At 50.4% G+C, this 22,644-nt stretch overlaps 2 protein-coding genes across 5 annotated transcripts; both read right to left on the bottom strand.

Annotated features, from left to right (window-relative positions):
• On the bottom strand, positions 1 to 6,800 carry si:cabz01101003.1 (ubiquitin carboxyl-terminal hydrolase CYLD). Its single transcript, XM_047016346.1, is given in 20 exon segments — positions 1 to 477; positions 875 to 1,082; positions 1,503 to 1,621; positions 1,996 to 2,104; positions 2,211 to 2,320; positions 2,323 to 2,417; positions 2,591 to 2,654; positions 2,741 to 2,798; positions 2,800 to 2,833; positions 2,997 to 3,119; positions 3,272 to 3,413; positions 3,595 to 3,760; positions 4,084 to 4,434; positions 4,436 to 4,584; positions 4,790 to 4,895; positions 5,064 to 5,135; positions 5,138 to 5,518; positions 5,699 to 5,974; positions 6,195 to 6,416; positions 6,681 to 6,800. Coding segments are annotated over 19 exon segments (2,916 nt in total). The 5' UTR covers positions 6,363 to 6,416; positions 6,681 to 6,800; the 3' UTR covers positions 1 to 292.
• A 168-nt stretch (positions 6,801 to 6,968) lies between these two features.
• On the bottom strand, positions 6,969 to 22,023 carry LOC124464469 (adenylate cyclase type 4-like). 4 transcript variants are annotated; one of them, XM_047016342.1, is made up of 27 exons: positions 21,830 to 22,023; positions 21,642 to 21,739; positions 18,651 to 19,691; positions 18,110 to 18,307; positions 17,646 to 17,807; positions 16,789 to 16,938; positions 16,310 to 16,458; positions 16,103 to 16,214; positions 15,658 to 15,785; positions 15,134 to 15,292; positions 14,794 to 14,947; positions 14,190 to 14,369; positions 14,058 to 14,086; positions 13,817 to 13,927; positions 13,624 to 13,687; positions 13,410 to 13,507; positions 12,935 to 13,019; positions 12,609 to 12,746; positions 12,154 to 12,240; positions 11,493 to 11,677; positions 10,692 to 10,776; positions 10,170 to 10,328; positions 9,848 to 9,994; positions 9,424 to 9,531; positions 8,825 to 8,939; positions 8,267 to 8,391; positions 6,969 to 7,992 (listed from the first exon to the last, which is right to left on the bottom strand). In XM_047016342.1, exons 3-27 carry the CDS (start codon positions 19,590 to 19,592, stop codon positions 7,858 to 7,860), a joined length of 4,005 nt encoding a protein of 1,334 aa, XP_046872298.1. In that variant the 5' UTR covers positions 19,593 to 19,691; positions 21,642 to 21,739; positions 21,830 to 22,023; the 3' UTR covers positions 6,969 to 7,857. The 4 variants fall into 4 exon arrangements, with proteins under 4 accessions (XP_046872298.1, XP_046872297.1, XP_046872296.1 ...); XM_047016341.1 differs by having other exon boundaries at positions 21,642 to 22,023; XM_047016340.1 differs by lacking the exons at positions 21,642 to 21,739; positions 21,830 to 22,023 and adding an exon at positions 20,882 to 20,968.
• Positions 22,024 to 22,644: the final 621 nt, after the last annotated feature.

Raw genomic sequence — 22,644 nt, forward strand, 5'->3', positions numbered from 1 at the left:
TGTGTACAGTAGATATTTTATTACGAACTGTTTTCAGTATCAAACATTTTCAGTATTTGTTTAACATTTTCAGTATCTTGTTACTCATTTTAGAAAAAATACTGATACAGCGTGGGTTTACAAATGAGCAAGATTAATCCTAACAGCATGAAGAAAATACAGTGCAAAAAGGGAAAGTGTGCTTATAAAAAGGCACGTCTGCGAGGCATTTGACTAGTTTTCATGTAAATATACTGCATTATGTCACTAAGCATATTGTGTGTAAACGTGTGTGTACATGTGAATGCGTGTCTCACTTGTACAGGCTTAGCTCAGGACTGTGATAGAGGCACATGTATGCGTCACACAGCAGGCGTCGAACGGACTCTCGAAGAGAGGCGGGGTCTACCCTGCTCAGCTCCTCCTCTGATAGGCTGAGGTAGCGGCCCACCTCGGGACACGGCCTCACCTGCGGTATGTTGAAGCCATTCTCCCCGCCTGGCGGAAACCATGGCAACGGGACACAAAAGAACCAGGAAGTACGCATGAAGGAAATACTCTTTGTTAATAACAACAACAACAACAACATTATCAGAATCTTTATTCTATTATAAAAACTAAAACACGTTTTTTCTTCCCTCAGCTTCTTCAGCCCCAGCCTAGACCTTATGTTGTTTAATTGTAACTTGTTTAACTACATGATCTTAAGGTTGTTCCCTTTGACACTTACTTGGTTTATCACAATGTATGCTTCATATTTTGGGCTACCCGCAATGTTTGGTGCTATCTCGTTGTTATGATCAGTGACCTATGCACTTTTGTAAAGCTCTCTCTTGGAAGTCGCTTTGTATCAAAGCGTCCGCTAAATGCATAAATGTAAATGTCGACCTCTGACCTTCCCTGTCGGCCATGCTGTCGAAGAAGAGCCAGTCGTTGGGGCGCGGCCCGTGCTTCACAAAGCTCACGTAGTGGCTGGTCTCGATGCACGTCACGGCGAACAGCGACATCCTCTGACGGGCGCCGTGCGGCGGCCCGGGCCATGGGCCCCCGGGAACGCCCACCTGGCCGGGGCGGTGGGACGCACGCTTCCTGTGGGAGTGCACCTGGAGGAGGGAGGGGGGGGGGGGGGGGGGGAGAGAGAGGGGGAGAAAGAGAGGGGGGAGAGAGAGAGCGAAAGAAAGAGAGAGGGAAAGAGAGAGAGAGAGAGAGAGAGAAGAGAGAGAGAGAAAGAGAGGAGAAAGAGAGAGAGAGAGAGAGAGAGAGAGAGAGAGAGAGAGAGAGAGAGAGAGAGAGAGAGAGAGAGAGAGAGAGAGAGAGAGAGAGAGAGGTCCTCAGGGATCTCTGTCCAGCATGCTTCAGATCAACACGCCTCATTCAAATGTTGTTATTGAGCTTGATAACAACCATTCATTTGAATAGAACACCCCATTCATTTGAATCAGATGTGTTGGAACAGGGAAATGCCTCTAACAGTATAACGCCGCTGTCATACGGAATGCTGGAGTGGGCAGGTGGAGGGCTACCTGGGTGTTGCAGGTGTGGCAGTACTGTTTGAGCTTGCCAGGAGTGATGTCCGGATCGTCAAAGCACTGCGTGCACTCCCACTCTGCTACAGCCTGGCATATACTGCACTGCCTGAGAGCTGGGGGAGAGAGAGAGAGAGGGGGGGGGAGGGGGAGGAAAGGAGGATAGAGAGAGAGAGAGAGAGAAAAGGAGGGGCGAGAAAGAGAGAACGGAGCGGCGAGAGAGAGAGGGAGGGAGAGGGGACAGAGAGAGAGGGAGGGAGAAAGAGAGAATAGGGGGTAGAAAATGAGGAAAAAAGAAGGGTGGGGTAGAACTAAATGAAAACAGAGATTGATATGCAACATAACAAATCCAAGCTCACGTCTCCATGACGGCAGGGACAACACGCCCAACTCCAGATCCACCGGGCTAGGCTGCGTCAATGTCTGCGTTTCCCCCGGTGACTAAACTTGCCAGTCACAAAAAAACTACCAATCAGCTGAGCTGTCTTACTGTCGTCCAGTAGGTCGGTGATGTCGATGCTGAGCGAGGGCAAGATGGCGTCAAACATCTTGAAGTCCTTCCCGAACCTGGGCATGAGCAGAGGAAGGCAGGAGGGGGCCTGGAGGACGGACAGAAGAGTGTGTGTGTGTGTGCGTGGGGGAGGAGGAATCTGTCCATACATCCATTCCTCCACTCATCAATGCATCCATCTATCCATCCATCACCTCAGTGAACTTGAGTCCAGTGAGCAGGAAGGACGTCTCCAGGAGGACCTGGACACTGGCCACCCTCATGAGGGAGGCGGGGGGGGAGGAGAGGGGGAGGGGGGGAGAGGGGGGGGGAGAGGGGCACGGGGGGAGGAGGGGGTCAGGGGCACGGAGGGCGGGAAGAGCTGGTAGAGGTGGCACTCCTGGGGCTGTTGGGTCATCGACCTGAGAGAGAGAGAGAGAGGAGAGAGAGAGAGAGACAGAGAGAGACAGAGAGAGACAGAGACAGAGAATGTATACAAAAGTGTAAACTTGTGTGCTTGCTTGTGAGTCGGGGAGAAGGGACAGCAAAGAAGGAGGGAGAGAGAGAGAGAAAGGAAGAAAAGGAAGGGCAGTACCTGATCTTCAGCAGAGGTTCCACCCTGAGGAGCTGGAACAGCTTGTTCAGGAACTCCTCTGGGTCTGACGGAACAAAAACAACCTGGTCTGTAACCATCCGCCCTCAATTATACACACACCCAGAAAGGTGCACACACACACACACCTACCTTTCTCCTGGTTGGTGAAGCCTGTATCACTACTCTCAGCCTCCAGAAGTCGTCTGAGGGGCCATGGTCTTACTGGCACACACATAGCCAAACCTGGCAACGTGTACACACACAGCAAACATCACATCCAAACCTGCCGAGGAAGCACCAAACCTGGCAACCCACCTCCCTCCCTCTCACCCCCCCCACCCTCTCACCCCCCCTCACCCCTCTCACCCCCCCTCACCCTCTCACCCCCCCCCTCACCCCCCCTCACCTGCGCAGGGGGTTGACTATCTCACAGCGCAGGAGGTCTTGGGCCTGGCTGGAGTGGGAGCCGTCCTCAGGGTCAGTGGGCCACAGCAGCACCCAGTCTACAGAGCTGCAGCAGGAGAACAGACTGAGGAGGGAGGGAAGTTAGATCCAAATCAATTCTTACAAAAACACTGCATTCAATCAAAACACGGAGAACCAAAGCTCCAAACAATGATGTCGTTCTCCTATCCGCCACCAGGGGGAGGGGGTGATGAGCTGTGAGTACTGTCTCCCCACCTGAAGAGGGAAGCGTCCAGGTAGCAGGAGTTGAGGTGGCCCTGGATGCCTCTCTTCCAGCCCTGGTACCTCTCCCTGGCCTCCTCCCCCTCCTCTGGGGGGGTAAGCTCCTCCACACGTTCACTACCCCACTCTGCAAACGCTGGGAGGAGGGGGTGGGGGGCAGAGGGTGGGAGGGGTGGAAGAGGGGAGTAATAGAGATGGAGGAGGGGGGGGGAGGAGTCACAGGATGAGGTCAGACTTGAACAGAGCTGTGATACAAGGCTGTGGTAGGGAAAGCTGGCGCAAGTGTACCAAATGAGTACACACACACACACACACACCTATGGAGTTGCAGCGCTCCACTTGGTTGACGGGCATCTCCGGGGCAGGGAACCGGGAGTCCCGTCTACAGTTGCGGAGTTTGACGAACAGCCCCTTGTTGGCGGGGCAACGGAAGTGGCGCTCGCCAAGGTAACTTCCATCTGTCCCCGCAGTCAACTCCTGGTCCTGAGGGAGGGGGGGGAGGGAGGGGGGAGGGGGGGAGAGAGAGAGAGAGAGGGAGAGAGAGAGGGATAGAGAGAGAGAGAGAGAGAGAGAGAGAGAGAGAGAGAGAGAGAGGGAGGGAGAGAGAGAGAGAGGGGAGGGAGAGAGGGGAGAGAGAGAGAGGGAGAGAGAGGGATAGAGAGAGAGAGAGAGAGAGAGAGATAGAGAGAGGGATATAGAGAGAGAGAGAGTAACAAAGAAAGAAACAAAGAAAGTGTCTGTTTACATGTGTTCAAACAGAGTGGAGCTAGGATGACTCATGGTTGGCACGGCAACGGTAAACCTACCAGCTCGATCCCAGCCACCGGTTCTGGAACGCCACTGATTTGACCAATCCAGCGGATTACTCCGAAAAGGGGCGGGTCGTTCACCTCCACCATCGACCCCACCTCCAGCTCAACCTCCAATCCCGTGTCTTCATTCTCCTCCGCCACACCCCCGTAGCCGGGCGACCACAGAGCGTTGGGAGGGGCACCGTTCGAGGGCTGCGGTTGGTCGAGGACCATCGGGGAGGGCGGGTCCTGGGCTTTGATTGGTGGCAGGGGAAGCGGTTTATTGGCAGGTTTGTTGGGGGGCGGGGGTTTGAGCGCCAGTTTGGCAGAGTGCAGCTGGGGGGGCATCAAGGCGGTTTTAGGGGGGGGAGGTGAGAGGTGCGGAGGGGGCAGGTTTGGGGGTGGCAGGGGGTGGGGTTGTTCCTGGGGTGGGGTGGGTGACTTTCAGAACCAGTCTGGAGTTGGGGGCGAGGGCGGGGTTGGCGTAGGGCAGGGGTTGGCGGCGAGATTTAGGCTCTGTGAAGGACGAACAGGAGGAGGACGAGGAGGATGAAGAGAATAAAGAGGAGGAGGAGAGGAGGAGAAGTGAGAAAGAACACAAATAAAGCTTTAGAAACGTCCTGCTAAGTATGATGATGTTCCACCTGTTGTACCCGTGGTTCCCCGAGCCTTCTACCAGTGAGTAGGAGACCGTGAGTGGAGTGCTATGAGAGCAGCGTACCTGGAGACACCTTGGAGAGGGGCAGCAGGTGGCCGTACAGAGGGGAGGGGATGTGGCAGAGTCTGTCCCCTTTGTGAGAGCCGTCCCAGTTTCCCACCGGCATGTCCTGGACACACACACACACACACACACAGTCACAACACACACACACACAGTCACAACACACACACAGTCACAACACACACACAGTCACAACACACACACACATTCTGTATACAGAAACACATGTATCAAATCGCTGTTTAAACAGTCCTCTCCAGCCTCTATCACTGACCAGCAGGATTCCGACGTACATCCCCGAGGAGGCCCGTCCGGGCAGGGGCCCACAGTAGCGCACCTCCCCCCCCCGTGGACCGTGTCCTCGTGGGGGAAGCAGACCCGCTGGCCCACCTGAAGGGGTGGAGGAGAGGCGGGGCCCCGGGGCGGGCCGGGGGGCGGGGTCTGGAGCTGGAGGGGGGCAGACTCTGCCGTCCTGGGGAGCACGCTCACCCCGGCGGGGGGGAAGGGGGGGGTGGGGTGAGCGCGGACGGAGGGGTGGCGTTGGTGGTTGTCGTGGTGACCGTTGTGCTGGGGGTGGTCGTGGTCGTGCTGCTCGCCGTTGCTGCCGCGGGGCGAGCGCGGGAGGGAAATCTGATTGGCCGGGAGGAAGAGGGCGGAGGCCTCGGGGCAGATGAAGAGCTGGTGGCCCTTATAGGAGCCGTTACTGACCCCTCGACCCACTGCTGCCCCCTGAAGGGGGAGAGAGGGAGAGAGAGAGGGTGGAGGGAGCGAGAGGGAGGGGTGGAGGGAGAGAGGGAGAATCATCATGGAAGATGCTAAAGGCTTTAAGTATGGGTTTTGAGTAAAACAACAGTTTTTCTAATAACAAGGTACAATGAAAGGAGAGAGATGACCATAACAATGACATACTTTCAACTGGACCCCAAACAACACCGCGCTGCTCCCTCTGGCCATTGGACCTCTGTACCTAAGCTCCGCCTCCACCGGTTCCCCCGATTGGCTCAAGTGGACAAGGAGGGGTGTGCCCATGGGCAAGCTAGCCAATCGCTGCAGATGTCTGGGGTTGGCCAGCAGTTTGAGGCGGGACTCGGGGTCAGACACGGGCTCCAGTAAGCCGCTCAGCTCACTGGGCACCTCAGTGAGGTACTGCTTGTCAATCTTCACCACACAGCTGTAATCTAGCACCTGAGAGAGAGAGAGACATAGAGAAAGAGAGAGACAGAAGGAGAGAGAGACAGAGAGAGAGTGAGGGAGAGAGACAGAGAGACACAGAGAGAGAGGGAGGGAGAGAGTGTGAGAGAGAGACAGAGAGAGGAAGACAGAGAAGGAATAGGCTGTCTTGTGTATGGAAGTGTATTGATTTGTGTGTGTGCGTGTGTGTAAGATAAGGGGGATCCTTGCCTACCTTCACCCAAATGTGTTCTCCCCTACTTCTTCCCGCGTCCTGCTCCTGACAGATATTCCCCCGCAGTAGCCGAATGGTTCCGTCCAACTGGTCCTGAAACTTCAGGTCCGACACCACCAAGAACATTTTCGGGGGACGACGCCTCCTCTGTTCTTGGGCCCCAGACATTGTTGATGGTATGTGTGTGTGTGTGTGGCGCGGGTTCAGCCTTTCACACTGCCTCTGGTTAAAAAAGGTACAGCGTGTAGTTTACACAGCGTTAGTGGTGAGCCAAATACATAAAATACTCACATAAGATGGCCATGTACTAAATAAATCAAAAGCAACAGGTGTCCTCGTCACGATAGCTTGGATTCTAACACTTCCGATCGCATTTGCCTACCTGACAAACGTTCATCTTAATCGGGAGTCAGAACACCTTACGAACACAAACAAACCCGTAGCCTACATTACAAATACAACTGTATTATTCGAAGATACACTTACCAACTTTAGCAACTTTATGCCTATTACTTCCACATCGCTTCAACGAAAGTTCGTCAATTGTATCCACGCCCCCAAACAGGAAACGAAAAAAGCGACAACCACGGTGACCAATTACGAGAGAAACAACTTTCTGCTTGGAAATATGTTTTGGCCAATGACCTACGTTGGGTAGGCGTGACTTTGAAGAGGGAAATTCCACCGCCCTCATGTGAAACCTGTTGTTCAGCTCGTCAAGTTGGAAACTTTTTTTTGATCGTTTTCGATTGAATGTTGTTACATACACTCGCACACATATGCAATACGATTTATTGGAAGTAGTTAAAGTAGTGCTTTTTTTTCTTCTTCATATAACGGTTTTCGCAGTCCTATGTTTGCAGCAGAAGTGATCCATGCACTTTACATTCAGGTGTCTTAAGTCCAAGCAAAACAAAGGATATCATACTGAAGGCTACATATGCAAATATATAATTTTAAGTTAGCAATTTGTGTCAAGACACTCTTACAAAGTCGTTTAGAAAATAACAAAAATATACAATCTCTTAAAATAATATACAAAATATCTGAAAATACAATATTCAATATGCACAAAATAGGAAAAGCTATAGTATTTTTATATAAATATTCCAAAGCTATAAACATATTTTCCCTGTCAATAATGGCACTGGTGTTCCTCTTTATGTACAGTTAGGCAGCACTTTCAAGCAGTTTATGTAGTACAAGTCCCTTTCAAACATTCCCATGGCAACTAAACTATTTAATCGTTTTTGACTTACTCTCCACAGTAGGCCATACAGTGTATAAATAAATAACAATAAATACATTCTCATTGGTTGACTCGGATTCTGTGTCCATGCCTATTGGTCGTAGTGCAGGAACGCCAAAGATTAATCTAATAGCCTTTAAGTAATTTAGTAATGGATCCAGTTTGGAAATGGATACAGTTAGTAATAGATACCCTAGACAGCAATATCTTCCAGTAGCCAGTCAGTCAAAACACCTAATTCACATTAGTCAGAATAGTCAATAGCAATAACCATGATAGGTGGTTAATCATTGGCTGGTCAGGTCAGAGGACCTAATTGGTCAGTGTCTGTGATCTGGGCATATCTTGGAAGTCACTTTGGATAAAAGCATCTGCTAAATGAAATGAATAAATGATTGTGATTGGTCGGTCAGGTCAGAACTGTGGCAATGATTGGTCGGTGTTGATGAAGTAGGTGGTCAGCTCTCCTTTGCCCTTGACGGTGATGACCCCCCGGAGAGTGACGGTGTAGCCCAGCGTCTGCAGCACCATGGCCGTGTCCTCCGTCACCTGACGACAGTCAGCCAATCAATCAACTAATTAACCAACCAATCAATTAATGAACCAATCAATCGATTAATCAATTGTATCAATATTAGTATTTATCAATCAATATATTAGCTAATTAATAAATTAATTAACAAAGCAATTAATTCATCTACTTTTTCTTGCTCTAGAAAAAATATTTTGCTTTGTCTCCTAATCAACAGCTCTGCCTTCTTTCCGTCAAACACACGGACATCACACGGACATTCTGTTTCTGCCGAATCCCTTTTCCTCTGACCTGGATCTTGTCCAGGACTCCGGTGCTGTCCATCCTGCTAGCCACGTTCACAGAGTTCCCCCAGATGTCGTACTGAGGCTTGTGAGCCCCGATCACCCCCGCGATCACCGGCCCGTGGTTTATCCCTGACGGTCAGTTATAGCCAAAGGGAGAGGAAAAGATCAGGGGCATATCATATCTGACCACATATCAAGAGGTCACAGGTTCAAATCTCCCCACGTTATGTCGCTTTAGACAAAAACATCTGTGAAGCGAGTACATTCCATTATTATAAGCACTGTTTTAAATCTCGATCTCTCAATCCCACTAGCTCCATGTGTAACAGACGTAGTTTTGCAAGTTCCGTCAGAGGTATACGGGCCACTGTCCGCTCCGAACGGGAGTCAAACTCACCACCTCTGACTTCCCAAGCGCCACCACTACCAACTACGCCAACGAAAAGCTACCAATTTGTGGACGCGGGTGTCCTATTACATACTTGAGGAGTGAGTTTCACCACACACCGGCTACACATAACTGTACAAAACAGTCTGAACAGTCCGCCCCTCCCAGACTCACCTATCCGGAGCTTGAAGCTGTTGAAGGAGTGTGTGTTGATGAGCTCTAGCTTGGCCATCAGAGCAATGGCAAAGTCCACCATGCTCCGCACATGGTTGTAGGAGAAGTCACATTCCTGCAGGGGGCAGCGCAGCACAGTTTAGACCAGGAGCAGCAACGTTTTTTATGCTTTTCTAAATACATGCTAAGATATACATTTTGGAAGCTTTATAGGATTGTTTGTGAGTGAAATGTGACAGGAAAAGCAGGGAGAGCGAGAGAGGAAGATGGAGGGAGACAGAGGGAGAGAGAGAAGGGAAGAGATGCCGCAAAGGACCAAGGCCAGATTCGATCCCAGGCCACTGGGATAAGTCCTCTGCCTGCATGATACGCTCACTTATCTGGGGAGCTTTTCAGGTACCCCACGACTAGCACAGTTTAAACCGGAACCAGCACAGTTTAGACCGGAACCAGCACAGGTTAGATGGTTTAGAACGTTTAGAACGTTTAGATGGTTTAGAAAGTTTAGAATGTTTAGAAGGTTTAGAAAGTTTAGAAGGTTTAGAATGTTTAGAAGGTTGAGAAGGTTGAGAAGGTTTAGACGGTTGTTCCAGACGGACCTTCCTCTCTGGTCGTAATGCTGGGTTAGTCAGGCCGGCAGCTGCCATGTACGTGCTGCCAATGGTCTTGATCTTCTCCACACAGCAGAACTTTGGTTTGGAGAGGAGCTGGGAGAGAGAGGGGGGGGTTCGAATTGTTTTGAAAGAAAAACAACTTTATTGGTTATGCAGTATGAAGGGGGGTGGCGACACCAGCACGCACGCACACACACACACACACTACACACACGCCACACTCACACACCACACACACACACAGGTTGGACATGATGAAGATGAATGATTCATGACTGATGTTAACGACAATACCAACAGTTAGGATACTCGTATGGACGACAGTCATGACGATGACATCACCGATGACGATACGAACGATTACGACTCTGATCATTATAAGGGGGAAGATGGAAATGTTTGTCTGGACCTCGTCAAAGTCTCCGATGATCTCGTTGAGGAAGCGCAGACACTCCAGTCCGTCCTTGTTCACGCTGCTCTCGTTGTAGAACTCCTTGAACTGCGGCACGGAGGCGAACATGACGCACACACAGTCACATGACTGGCTGTACAGGTCCTGCAAGGAGAAAACACAGAGCTGGGCTACCTGGTTGTGTATGGTCAGAGCTGGGCTACCTGGTTGCGTATGGTCAGAGCTGGGCTACCTGGTTGCATATGGTCAGAGCTGGGCTACCTGGTTGCGTATGGTCAGAGCTGGGCTACCTGGTTGTGTATGGTCAGAGCTGGGCTACCTGGTTGCGTATGGTCTTGCCCATGAAGAAGGAGGTGACGTGCAGAGGCAGAATGTTCTGGAGCAGAAGCTTGTTCACGTTCTCCGTGGTCTCCATCTCCTCCTCCTCCGTCTGGAAGCAACACTGCAGCAGGAACTCCACACGGCAGGCCAGCTCATCCTGAGACACACCAAACACAGGGGGCCAGATGGCTGAGCGGTTAGGGAACCGGGCTATTAACCAAAGGGTTTACGGTTCGATTCCCGGCAGTTTATCCCTGTCCTGTACTTACTGTAAGTCGCTCTGGATAAGAGCATCTGCTAAATGACTAAATGTAAATGTATATACACACACACACATTTATACACACACAAACATATGCACACATACACACATGATAAAACACAACACAACAAAACACAGAACCACACATACACACACAATCTAATACAGCAAAGTCTGCGCACACACACAACGTACACACACAACGTACACACACTACACACACGCAGAAACAGGGAGCCACACACACGTCTCCTCTACCTGTCGAGCCAGTATGATGCAGGTAAAGTAGAAGATGAACAGCCAAACCCCCGCCATTATCTTCGGCTCCTTCAGGACTCCAAGACTGTAAACACACACACACACACACACTCTCCTTACATTCCACTTTACTAAGCCGTTGTTGTATTGCCTAACCACAAAAATATCTCCTTATAACATAACACCGTATGTCCCGAGGTGAACCAGTCTGAATGCAGACAAAGTCATCAGACAGGGGTAAGCGGATATCCCTGAAAGGACTTGGTTATTCAATCTGTCTGACACAAAGCTCTGTTAAGACACACCACAGCTGTCCCAGACAGTGACTACTATGAATGGGAATCCTAGACTGAAGGCATGCTTCAGTGTGTGTGTGTGTAGTATGTGTATGTGTGTATACTATGTGTGTGTGTGTGTGTATAGTACATGTGTGTGTGTGTAGTATGTGTATGTGTGTATACTATGTGTGTGTGTGTGTATAGTACGTGTGTGTGTGTAGGATGTGTATGTGTGTATACTATGTGTGTGTGTGTGTATAGTACATGTGTGTGTGTGTAGGATGTGTATGTGTGTATACTATGTGTGTGTGTGTGTATAGTACATGTGTGTGTGTGTAGGATGTGTATGTGTGTATACTATGTGTGTGTGTGTGTATAGTACATGTGTGTGTGTGTAGGATGTGTATGTGTGTATACTATGTGTGTGTGTGTGTATAGTACATGTGTGTGTGTGTAGGATGTGTATGTGTGTATACTATGTGTGTGTGTGTATAGTACATGTGTGTGTGTGCTCCTGCTGTACCTGCTGTGGTTGTAGCTGTGCTGCAGGGTGTCCAGCAGACAGTCGGAGCGGGGGGCGTAGACGTAGAGGAACAGGGCCAGGTACACCGTCACAGCCAGGGACAGCAGCAGCACCTTCACCGACATGGCCACCCGCACAAACACCACCACCCCCAGCATGGCCAGCAGGCAGCAGTACAGGTAGTACTGTGGGGGGGGGGAGGGGATGTAGGGTGGAGAGGGTGGGGGTAGAGGGGTAGAGTGAAAGAAAGAGGGGGGGTGGAGTAGAGAGGGTGTGAGAAAGAGAGAGAGATGAATGGTTTGAGAGAAAGGGTGAGGCAGGGATTCAAGAACAGTCACAGTAACAAGGCCCCAAACTGACACTGACACGCTGTCACTTTATCACAGACAGTATCATTATTATTATTGTATTGCTATTTATTGTATCTTGTGTTGTATAGCTCTGACAGTATTTTGTTGTACATTTCTACATTTTATCTTGTTTATTATGTTTACTGTATGCACCTGCCCACCAAAGTAAATTCCTTGTTTGTGACCACTTACTTGGCCATTAAACACTATTCTGATTCTAATTCTGATTAGTAAGGAGAGCTGAAAAGTAAGAAGATAGAGTAAGTCAAAATGTCAAATGTATGTGCTGTTTCAACCCTTAAGGGACTTACAGGGAACGTGTAGAACCTCGGTCCTTCCAGAACAGTTCCATTGTACAAGTTGGAGGTACAGTTTGCTTCTGGGATTGGGATGAAGAACTAGCAACAAAAAAATACAGGGATTTAGGAATAGTGTGTGTATGTGTGTTATTTGTATGTTAGGACACAAGTGTGTATTTGTGTGTGCCTGCTTCAAGTATGTGAGTGTGAGTGTGTGTTTGTGTGTCTGTGTGTGTCTCTGTGTGCGTGTGCGTGTGTTTGTGTATCTGTGTGTATCTGTGTATCTGTGTGTGTGTGTTTGTGTATTTGTGTGTGTGTGTATGTGTGTGTGTGTGTGTGTGTGGGTGTGTTTGTGTATCTGTGTGTGTGTGTGTGTATCTGTGTGTGTGCGTGTGTGTGTGTGTGTGTGTGTTTGTATCTGTGTGTGTGTGTGTGTGTATCGGTGTGTGTGTGTGTGTGTGACTCACAAAGTTGAGGATGGCCATGAGCAGTGAGATGAGCAGACTGAAGCAGACCAGCAGCAGTCTCAGCGCCACCCTTCTGGACACCCCCTGAGACAGCCCTGACACCCAGCGCACACTCAGGGGCATCTTAGACTGCCATCTCTGACACACACACACACACACACAGACACACAGTGACACACACACGCACATACAAAAAGCATAATGGAAAAAATATAAACATGTTAACAAAACAAATCAGAAAAATCAGAGCAAAAATGTCTGTCTGATTTACTTTCCTCTTTAATATGACTAAGTACCTGAGTAACTAACTAGATAAAGGAAGTCACCTGGAGGTAGCCTGTGCAGACCACAGACAGGACCAGGATCAGGACGGGGAACGTGACGCCGTACGACACTGCCATGGCAAAGTTCCTGGGTAGGGAGGGTGGAGAAGGACGGTGGAGAAGGACGGTGGAGGAGGAGGGTTGAGGAGGAGGGTTGAGGAGGAGGGTGGAGGAGGAGGGTGGAGGAGGGTGGAGGAGGAGTGTGGAGAGGGAGGGTGGAGGAGGAGGGTGGAGGGGGAGGGTGGAGAGGGAGAGAGCAAGTGAGGCAATTCAAGTGACTTTTCATTCACAAGCCTTTAGTGTGTGTGGGCGTGGGCTTTTGTGTCCGCCAGAGAGAAATAAAAGAGAGTTTGAAGAGAGGCAGAGAAAGAAAGAAAGAAAGAGAAAACTGAAAGAGAGAGAAAGTGAGAGAGAGATAGAGAGAGAGGAGGGGAAGATAAAAAGAGAGAAGAGACAGAGAGCGATGTAAAAGGCTCACTTGTCGGACACCAGCATTTGGACGGTGAACACAGCTACAAAGATGGACGCCAAACAGCCAAAAGAGTGATGCAATCCTTTCACCTCAGACAGACGGAACTGAAACACAGACACATCGGAACCACACATGCACATTCACTTTCTTTCATGGAGAAGTCGCCTTTATCCAAACATGGCCCGGTCTGCCAGACACGGATTAAACCAACACCACACACCTGCTTCTCCAGCTTGAGGTCGTTGAAGAAGAGGGTCACGACGTTGAGCTTCTTGGCTCTCTTCCTACACGGAGAGAAACGAGAAAAGAACACAACGTTTTCCAAGTAGTCATCAAACAGTGATCATACGACACACATCCTGTTTTAGATGAAATCATGCGGTTTGGCTTCACATCTCTGAGCTGTTTCTGACCCATGATCATCCACGGTGTCCAGGGACCCCCTGAGGTTGGGGTCCTCCAGGGCCCCCCTCAGGCTGGGGTCCAGGGCCCCCCTCAGGCTGGGGTCCAGGCCCGGGGCCAAACTGGAGAACAGGAACGAGGACATACAGTACATTAGACCTAGGTTCAACTGTAGATCCTGCGGCTCATATCTAGATGATATTGTGGTTCAGATTACACTGAGTATCATCAGAGGCATGTAACTGAGATTACCTGCTAGAGTCCAGAGTGAGTGTTCTCTCCTGCAAGACACACACACACACACACACACACACAGGGCTCTCACAGTGAACTGGGTTTGTGTAATTTGTCAAGAGGTATGAGTGAGAGTGGGGCGGAGCTTACCGCGGCCAGATGGGATTGGGCGGCGCTGGCAGCGGAGGTGGGGCTAACAGGGGGCTGGGCGGGCGTGGCGTCGGGGTTGTTGAGGTCAGAGAAGGGGTTGATGGTCTTCCAGGACAGCAGGTACTGAGACATCCTGATGGACGCTCGCTGCTTCCGGCCCGAATCTGTCAGTGTGGGAGGCTGGAGCACACACACACACACACACACAGACACACACACACACACACAGACACACACACACAGACACACACACACACACAGGAGACGTGAACACACACACACTTACACATACACAGAGGGAAGCACACACATACAGAAATGCAGACACACACACGCATCGATGCACACAAGCACAAACACAGATGCATACACACACAAACATGCACACCCACCCACTCACACACAGATGCAGAAACACACACACGGATGATATACACACACATACACACACACAGACACACACACACAGACACACACACACACACAAACATGCACACCCACCCACTCACACACAGATGCAGACACACACACACACGGATGTTTACACACACACACACACACACACTCTCCATCCAGATCCATGCTAACCAATCTTAATCCTCACCTTCTTAACAACGCTATCTTCCTCCTTGTGGGGATCTATCACCAGGTAGGTCTTCCTGCCCTCCAGCAGGGCATCCCGACTCCCCCCATCAGCATCCTCCACTTGGTATGCTCCACCGAGATGCTGCATTGTCTCCTCAGTGATGTGGACTCGTCTATAGTGAAGGGGAGGGTGGGGGGGTTAGGGTTAGGTACCGATTTATAACAAAATCATCAACGTTAAAATGTCAAACGACTGCATCTGTTGTCAAACGTAGGTACCGATTTATAACAAAATCATCAACGTTAAAATGTCAAACGACTGCATCTGTGGTCAAACGTAATCTACGTCCTCCATTTACCCAGGAAGCCCACCAGACTCCATGTGATTGGCCAGGGTGACGTCATGTGACCACACGTCGTACTGCCACTTCTGCAAGCCAATCACACCGCAGAGAACGTTGCCTGAGTGCACGCCCACTCTCATGCTGATCTCCACACTGGTTGCCTCTCGAAGTTTACTGCATGAACACAACAACAACAACATATTTACCACAAGGAATAAACATGCTTAAAACTATATTTAGTTCCTACAGGAAGAGGAAAAGGAAGAGGACACACAGAGAAGAGCGGGAGGAGAGGAGGAGAGGAGGAGAGGAGCAGAGGAGGAGAGGAGGAGAGACAAGCAGTGGAGCACAAGAGGAGAGGACAGAGGAGGATAGAGAGAAGAGGAGATGAAGAGAGGAGGAGAGAAAGAGGAGGAGGGGAGATGAGGAGAGTAGGAGAGAGAGAGAGAGAGAGGAGGGGAGATGAGGAGAGAGAGAGAGAGAGAGAGAGAGAGAGAGGAGGAGGGGAGATGAGGGAACTCAGTGGCTCAGTGACTGACTTGATGGCGGTGCACATGTCCAGGCCCATCTGAACACAGTTCCTGGCGTGGGTGGGGATGGCATCCGGCAGGCCCGACACACAGTAGTAGCAGTCGCCCAGAATCTTGATACGTAGACACTCGTTCGTCTGCGGAGGGGGGAGGTGAAGGGAGGGAGGGTGGGTGGTGAGGTGGGAGGAGGTGGAGGAGAGAGGGAGAGAGGTGATGTGGGAGGAGGTGAAGGAGAGAGGGAGGGAGGGTGGTGACGTGGGAGGTGGAGGAGAGAGGGAGGTTGGTGACGTGGGAGGAGGTGGAGGAGAGAGGGAGGGTGGTGACGTTGGAGGAGGTGGAGGAGAGAGGGAGGGAGGGGTGAGCTGAGGTGACGTGGGGGGGGTGAGGTGTGTGTGTGTGTGGGGGAGAGGGGGGGGGGGGGTCGTGAAGGGAACCGTGGCGATGGACGGCTCACCTTGGCGATGTCGTCGAACCTTCCGAAGAGCTTATTGAGCACGTTAACCAGCTCCTCAGGAGTGCAGCTGCTGGCCAGCTTGGTGAAGCCCACGATGTCTGCGTACAGGATGCTGCAGGAACCACAGACACGCATGTTCTCTGGTTTGGTGTGTGTGTGATGAGTCTGTGTGTATCACATGTTGGTGATCTCTGTGTGTGTGGGTACCTGACGTCTTTGTGCTGGCGTATGTAGAAGCTGTGGAAGTTGTGCGGGCTGCTGGCCTCCGACCTCCGGTTCTCCGACAGCCTCTTGACCACTTCCTGCTTCAGCTCCACGGCGATGTACCGCGGCAACACCGACAGCAGGAGATGCTCCTGTTGCCAGGGGGCGGGGCGTACGGGAGAGAGCGTTTGATAGGGCACAGTGATCGGACCTGTGGGCTCGTAGTTCCGAGTGCAAATTGGGGAAATGTGGGCTCTGTGACATCACTGAGGGACACCAATGAGGAGAGTCGATTCGTTTACACGGAAATAGCTCAGTTGAATCCCATTGATGTTTAGGGCTTCTGCTACAGAGTCAAGGTGAATCGAACCGAACTGAATCCAATGAACTGAATCCGTCCTCATTCAAATGAACTCAAGAAAGCCCGGACTGGATAAACTGAAGTGAATCAGGAGGCATCAAAGGGCACACAGGTGACTCACCTGCTGCAGTTTCTGGATCTCGTTGTCGGAGCGCATCTTGCTGAACTCCTCTTTCTTCTGATTGGACATGCGGTGGGCGTGCTCGGTCATCCACCGATGGAACACGCCCACGCCGTTTACACACACTAACAAGACGGCGTTGGCTACGAGCTGGACCAAGGAGGAGCAGAGAGAGAGAGAGAGAGAGAGAGAGAGAGACAGAGACAGAGACAGAGAGAGACAGAGAGAGAGAGAGAGAGAGAGAGAGAGAGAGAGAGAGAGAGAGAGAGAGGGGGGGAGGGGGGGGAGAGAGAGGGAGATAGAGAGAGAGAGGGGGTGGGAGAGAGAGGGGGGGGAGAAAGGGGGAGAAATGGAGAGGGAGGGGAAAAGGAGAGGGGCAGGAGGGGGAGAGATAGTGGGAGAGATATATGAAAGGGTGGAAAGGGAGACTTTAAAGTAGTTTTGCAACCTTTGTGATTCTCCCTCCCTCCCTCTACCCTGTTATTACGGTGTAATGTCACATTGCTGTATTTGAATAGAAGCCAGGTTTTCTGCAGATGCAAATATCTGTGTGTTCTCTCCGCCTGAGGCTAATTTGACTGTGTTTGCCTTCGACCTTTTCATATGCAGTAACCCACCTGTCTGTATGTGTGTGCATACGTATCTGTGCGTGTGTGTGTGTTTTGCGTGCGTGCGTAGTGTACGTGTGCATGCTGGTGTGTACCTGTACATGTGTGTGTGTGTGCACCCGTGTATGCATGCATGTAGATGTGTTTGCGTGTTTGTGTGTGGTGTGATGTGTGTGTGACGTGTGTGGGTGTGTGGTGTGTGATGTGTGTGTGATGTGTGTGTGTGTGTGGTGTGTGTGTGTGTGCTACCTGCACGACCAGGTCGGGTGTGTCCGGGCTTGTGACTGGGACGTAGACACTGATGATGATGACGTGTGACACACTGGTTCCTATGCCAACCATGAGCGCCCAAGTGAGAGAGAGAGGCAGCACCGTGTAGACGGAAAAAGAGAGGAAGAGGAAGAACGCTACCTGGAGAGGGAAGGAAGGAGGGAGGGAGGGAGAGAGGGAGGGAGGGGAAGAGAGGGAGGGAGGTGAAGAGAGGGAGGGAGGGAGGGAAGAGAGGGAGGGAGGGAGGGGAAGAGAGGGAGGGAGGTGAAGAGAGGGAGGGAGGGAAGAGAGGGAGGGAGGAGCAGAGAATAAACAAAAAATGACTTCTGACCTTATCCTCTGCCAGTTCCCCTAACTCATATCCTCCCTTCATACTTTCCCCCACCGCTGCCACTGCCCCATCTCCCTTCCTACCCCATCCCACCCCCCGCCCAGGTCCTGACCTGCTCCCACGCGAACACGGGTCCCCCTGTGAAGATGAAGACCACGGCGGTGACGTACAGGGCCGCCCAGGCGAACAAAGCCAGCGCCCCCCCACAGCGGCGCAGCACGGCCAGCCAGGGCAGACACACCAGCAGGGCGGCGCTGAGGCACAGCACCACACACACCACAGACAGGGCGCCCACGTGGAGGCTGATGGTCTGGGGAGGGGGGGAAGGAGGGAGAGAGGGAGGATAACACACAAACACACATCCACATTTAGTCATTTGGCAGACGCTCTTATCCAGAGCGGCTTACAGGAAGTACAGGGACATTCTCCCCCAGAGGCAAGTAGGGGGAAGTGCGTTGCCCAAGGACACGTCATTTGGCACAGTTGGAATCGAACAGGCAACCATCTGGTTAATAGCCCGACTCCCTAACCGCTCAGCCATCTGACCCCCATCCATCACACACCCATCCCTCCGCCCCCCCCATCCCTCCGCCCCCCCCATCCCCCCCTCCACCCCCCCCCCCCCCCCCCCCCCCATCTGACCCCCTCTTCACCCTGTCCGTGGCTGGGATGAGAATGATGATGACCACGCAGAAAGCCATGAGGAGCAGCAGCCCCGGCAGCATGGTGGGCGTCTCCTCCACGCACTGCAGGAAGCCCCGGTGGAACACCCTGTAGCAGCAGCACGCTCGCTCCAACGCCCCTCCCGCCGCCTCCGAGCCGCCGCGCCTCTCCGCCCCGCCGCCCTCGTCCCATCTGACCTCGGGGACGGCCTCCGATTGGGTGAGGGACACGTGGGGCACGTGGGCTCCTGCGCTGTCATTGGTCGGCTTCTCCGTTGGCGTGGCGATGGTGCTGTTGTGGAGTGTTGGGGAGACCGCGGATTGGTCGGTTCGATTGTCCTGCTGGTCTGCTTTTGGTTTGGCAGGGGTTTGGCCAGACTTAGTACTGCTGTCGCGAGAGACTGCGTTCTGTTGGGAGCCTTTGTTGACAGAGTTTGTTTTCAGGGAGTCTTTGACATTTGTGTCATCGCGTGAGCTCAGTCCTGAGAGGTCGCGAGAGGAATGCGTGTTTCCTGAGGCGGCCGGAGGCGTGGTGGGCGTTATCCAATCAGAGGCGAGGCCGGGAGTAGGTTCCACAGTGGGCGGAGTCACCTCAGGTTCTCTGTGTGAGGTTTGAGTCTTTAAGGGTTCCGGTGCCAGTGCCGTCTTGGCCACACCCACCTCGATGTACATCTGATCTGGTTGGCTGGCGGGATCCACGCTGACTGTGAGGTCATCAGTGTGAGTTTGTGCTTCACTTCCTTCGAGGTGGAACCTGTCACCGTCCACTCCCTTTGGGATTGGCTGTCGCTTGGTGACGTCCCTCAGCTCCAGACATGTGTCCAAGGCAACGCTCCCTGCTCCACCAATGAGACGCCCCACATGGCTCTGTGAGTCATGGAGCCCCTCCCCTTTGGCTCCAACCGTCAAGTATCCCAGAGAATGTTCTTCCATAACAGCTTAAAAAATAATTTAATGTAAATAAATAAATGTAAATGGTGGAATACTAGTCCATCATGTCCTCCGTTGCCCAAGTGGCCCTTGGGAGGATTCCTGTCAAAACAAATAAATTGTAAAGAGTTAAAAGTAAGCGATTTTCCTATTCAAAGGGAAGTTGACAAAAAAGGAACATATATATGTTGTGTTCACAAGAGTGTGACCACTCCCCTGTGAAGTGAAACATGCCTGAGATGATTCTGCATCTGAATCGGTTCATGTATTCTGCATCTGAATCGGTTCATGTATTCTGCATCTGAATCGGTTCATGTATTCTGCATCTGAATCGGTTCATGTATTCTGCATCTGAATCGGTTCATGTATTCTGCATCTGAATCGGTTCATGTATTCTGCATCTGAATCGGTTCATGTATTCTGCATCTGAATCGGTTCATGTATTCTGCATCTATTCGGTTCATGTATTAATGATTCCAGCGTGATGACACACTCGTCCCTGTGATTTCCTCTTTGTTAGAGAAACTGGTTTGTCTTGCTGTTTCGGTCCATGACTGAAATGACTGAGCTACTCTAATATTAACAGTGACAGCCCTGTGACGTACCCAGACTCCCTCTCACCCTCTCTCTCTCTCTGTTGTCCTCTACTCTCACTCACTCACTCACTCTCTCTGTTTCTCTCTCTCTGTCTCTCTCTCTCTGTCTCTCTCTCTCTCTCTCTCTCTATGTTGTCCTCTACTCTCACTCTCTCTCTCTCTCTCTCTCTCTCTCTCTCTCTCTCTATCTCTCTCTCTCTCTGTGTATCTCTCTCTCTCTGTGTCTCTCTCTCTGTCTCTCTCTCTCTCTCTCTCTCTGTCTCTCTCTCTCTGTCTCTCTCTCTTAAAACTCCCGTTGCTGACACCATTTCAAACTTTGACTAAATCAGCCACAAAACCATATTAGTAACATGTGATTCCACATAATCCTAAACAAGGTACCACATATGTGAAACAGACATCGGGCCACAAACGGTGGCTCCAACGTAAGTGTGATTTAGTGATATAATTCCTACATAATGTTTTTATCTTTGATCGTTGTCAAGAAAGTCTGTTATCAGATTACTGTAACAGCACCTGACAGAGTTGCTTACAGTTCTGGTTAGAGCACAAACACTTGAAAGACAGATAATCACACTGTATAACCAACAGCGATACCTAACAGAAAACTAGGAAACAGAAGACGAATCAGGAGAATAATGACCGTATGTTGTGGGAGAATGAGGTGCAGAGTAGAGTAGAGTTGTGGGTGCCTACCTGCTCTCTTCCACCGGCACACTCCTGACTCTCTTCCTTCCTCACGTTCTCTCTGTCTCTCTCTCTCTCTCTCACACTAGCTCACTCTCATACTCGCTCTCTCTCTCTTTCTCTCTCTCGCTCGATTTATCTCTCCACCCACCCGGTCTCTCAAAGTTTTGTTTCCTCTCTTTTTCTGCTCTCTCTCTCTCTCTCTCTCTCTCTCTCTCTCTCTCTCTCTCTCTCTCTCTCTCTCTCTCTCTCTCTCTCTGTAGCCGTTACCTACCTGATTTCCCTACCCTTCCCTGCTTTTATGACCTTTATCTCTTTCCTCATCCCACCTCTTCTCGCCTCCGTTTGTTGATCCTCTCTGTCTGAGTGATAAACAGCACAATCACGGTGGACCAGAGCTCACAGTCCAGCTCCATCCTCCTCGTCAACAAATATACATGTTATGAATATCATGAAATGTGTGAATGGTACGGTATGTTTGTGAGAGAGAGTGTGTGTGTGTCTGTCTGTGTGTGTGTGTGTCTGTGTCTATGTGTCTAGAATAGGCCAGCTATGCAAATACTCTGTGGTAAACGGATAAAGGGCAGAACAGAAAGACGGGGAAGGGGGGGGGGGGGGGGGGGGGGCTATAGAGGACATTTTCCGTTTCCATGCAACTAATATGACGTGATGCAGTTCCTCTACAGCCCTTGAATGCTATAACATTAGCATCCCCACGTAATCGTGATTTTGTTTATCTGAAATACCACCAAGCCGCACATTTTCTTACCTTGCTCAAATACGTCCATCTGTGACTTGGGCTACTGTTAAGATCTGAAGGAAAACTTCCAACTCGTTGGCGCGTGGGTCTTTCGCTCTTCTCATCAACTGCAGTCACAGATATCGGTTCAGTTTAATCACAAAATGCGAATGATTAATCCTTAATAGTACCATCAGTTGTACATTTCATTCGAGTACCTTCCGCAGTATTTCTTTAATGCCGCTTTATCGTTTATCTATGATGACTGCGGAGCGACAAACTCGCTCAAAGAACAGCACAGGTAAAATTGTAAGCCAACAAGCCACTAAAATAGAAAATGTGAAACGTAGGCTACGCTGTGCTCTATCATTTATTTGTGTCAGTATATTGTGAGTGTATGCGCATATTGTTTGTTCTGTTGGAATGTTCCTGAAATACTTTTTACCGCCAAACTCAACTAACCGGTCATGTAGCATTAGGCCTAGAGGCCGGATGCATTTTCTATCAGAGCAAACAAACCAGACTTTAAAACTGAAACTCGTTCCAGCTAGCGAGAAAGACAGAATTAATTGGAAACAATCGTCAGAAATATATTAGCAACATTCTGAAAAATATCATGATGATCACAATTTGGCTTTTTTGAAACCATTCAAAAACTCCATACAGCCGGAGCAACACGAGGAAACACCTGCCAGTTTACAGTAATTCCGGCCAAACTCGGAGGTTTTCGGAACCGAGCAGGAGCTGAGGGGGCAGGGGCGCCGCCAGGAATTTTGGGCCCCATGAAAAAAACAAAAAAAAAAACAATAACTGATCACTTCTATTAGTTTTTCTATTTTGGTCATTGAATCGTTCTTCAGAAAAACCGTAGTTTATACTCTTGTTTGGATTCGATTATTAGTATTATTGTAATTAAACAATAGCCTAATGATAGCCTATGTATTATCTTGGATATTGACATTTGACATTTTGTCAACATTTCATTTCAATACATTTTAAATGTCATGTTTTGAATCTCCTTATTTCCTTAGAG

Source organism: Hypomesus transpacificus, unplaced genomic scaffold, assembly GCF_021917145.1.
Source record: "Hypomesus transpacificus isolate Combined female unplaced genomic scaffold, fHypTra1 scaffold_351, whole genome shotgun sequence".
NCBI lineage: Eukaryota > Metazoa > Chordata > Actinopteri > Osmeriformes > Osmeridae > Hypomesus > Hypomesus transpacificus.

Excerpts from the sequence above, each read along its gene's own strand:
- LOC124464469 (XM_047016342.1), bottom strand. The coding sequence starts at position 19,592 with ATGGAAGAACATTCTCTGGGATACTTGACGGTTGGAGCCAAAGGGGAG. Across the intron at positions 13,020-13,409 it reads CAAATGCTGGTGTCCGACAA|GAACTTTGCCATGGCAGTGT; the intron begins GTGAGCCTTTTA and ends CTCCCTACCCAG. Across the intron at positions 10,329-10,691 it reads GCATCATACTGGCTCGACAG|GATGAGCTGGCCTGCCGTGT; the intron begins GTAGAGGAGACG and ends GGTGTGTCTCAG.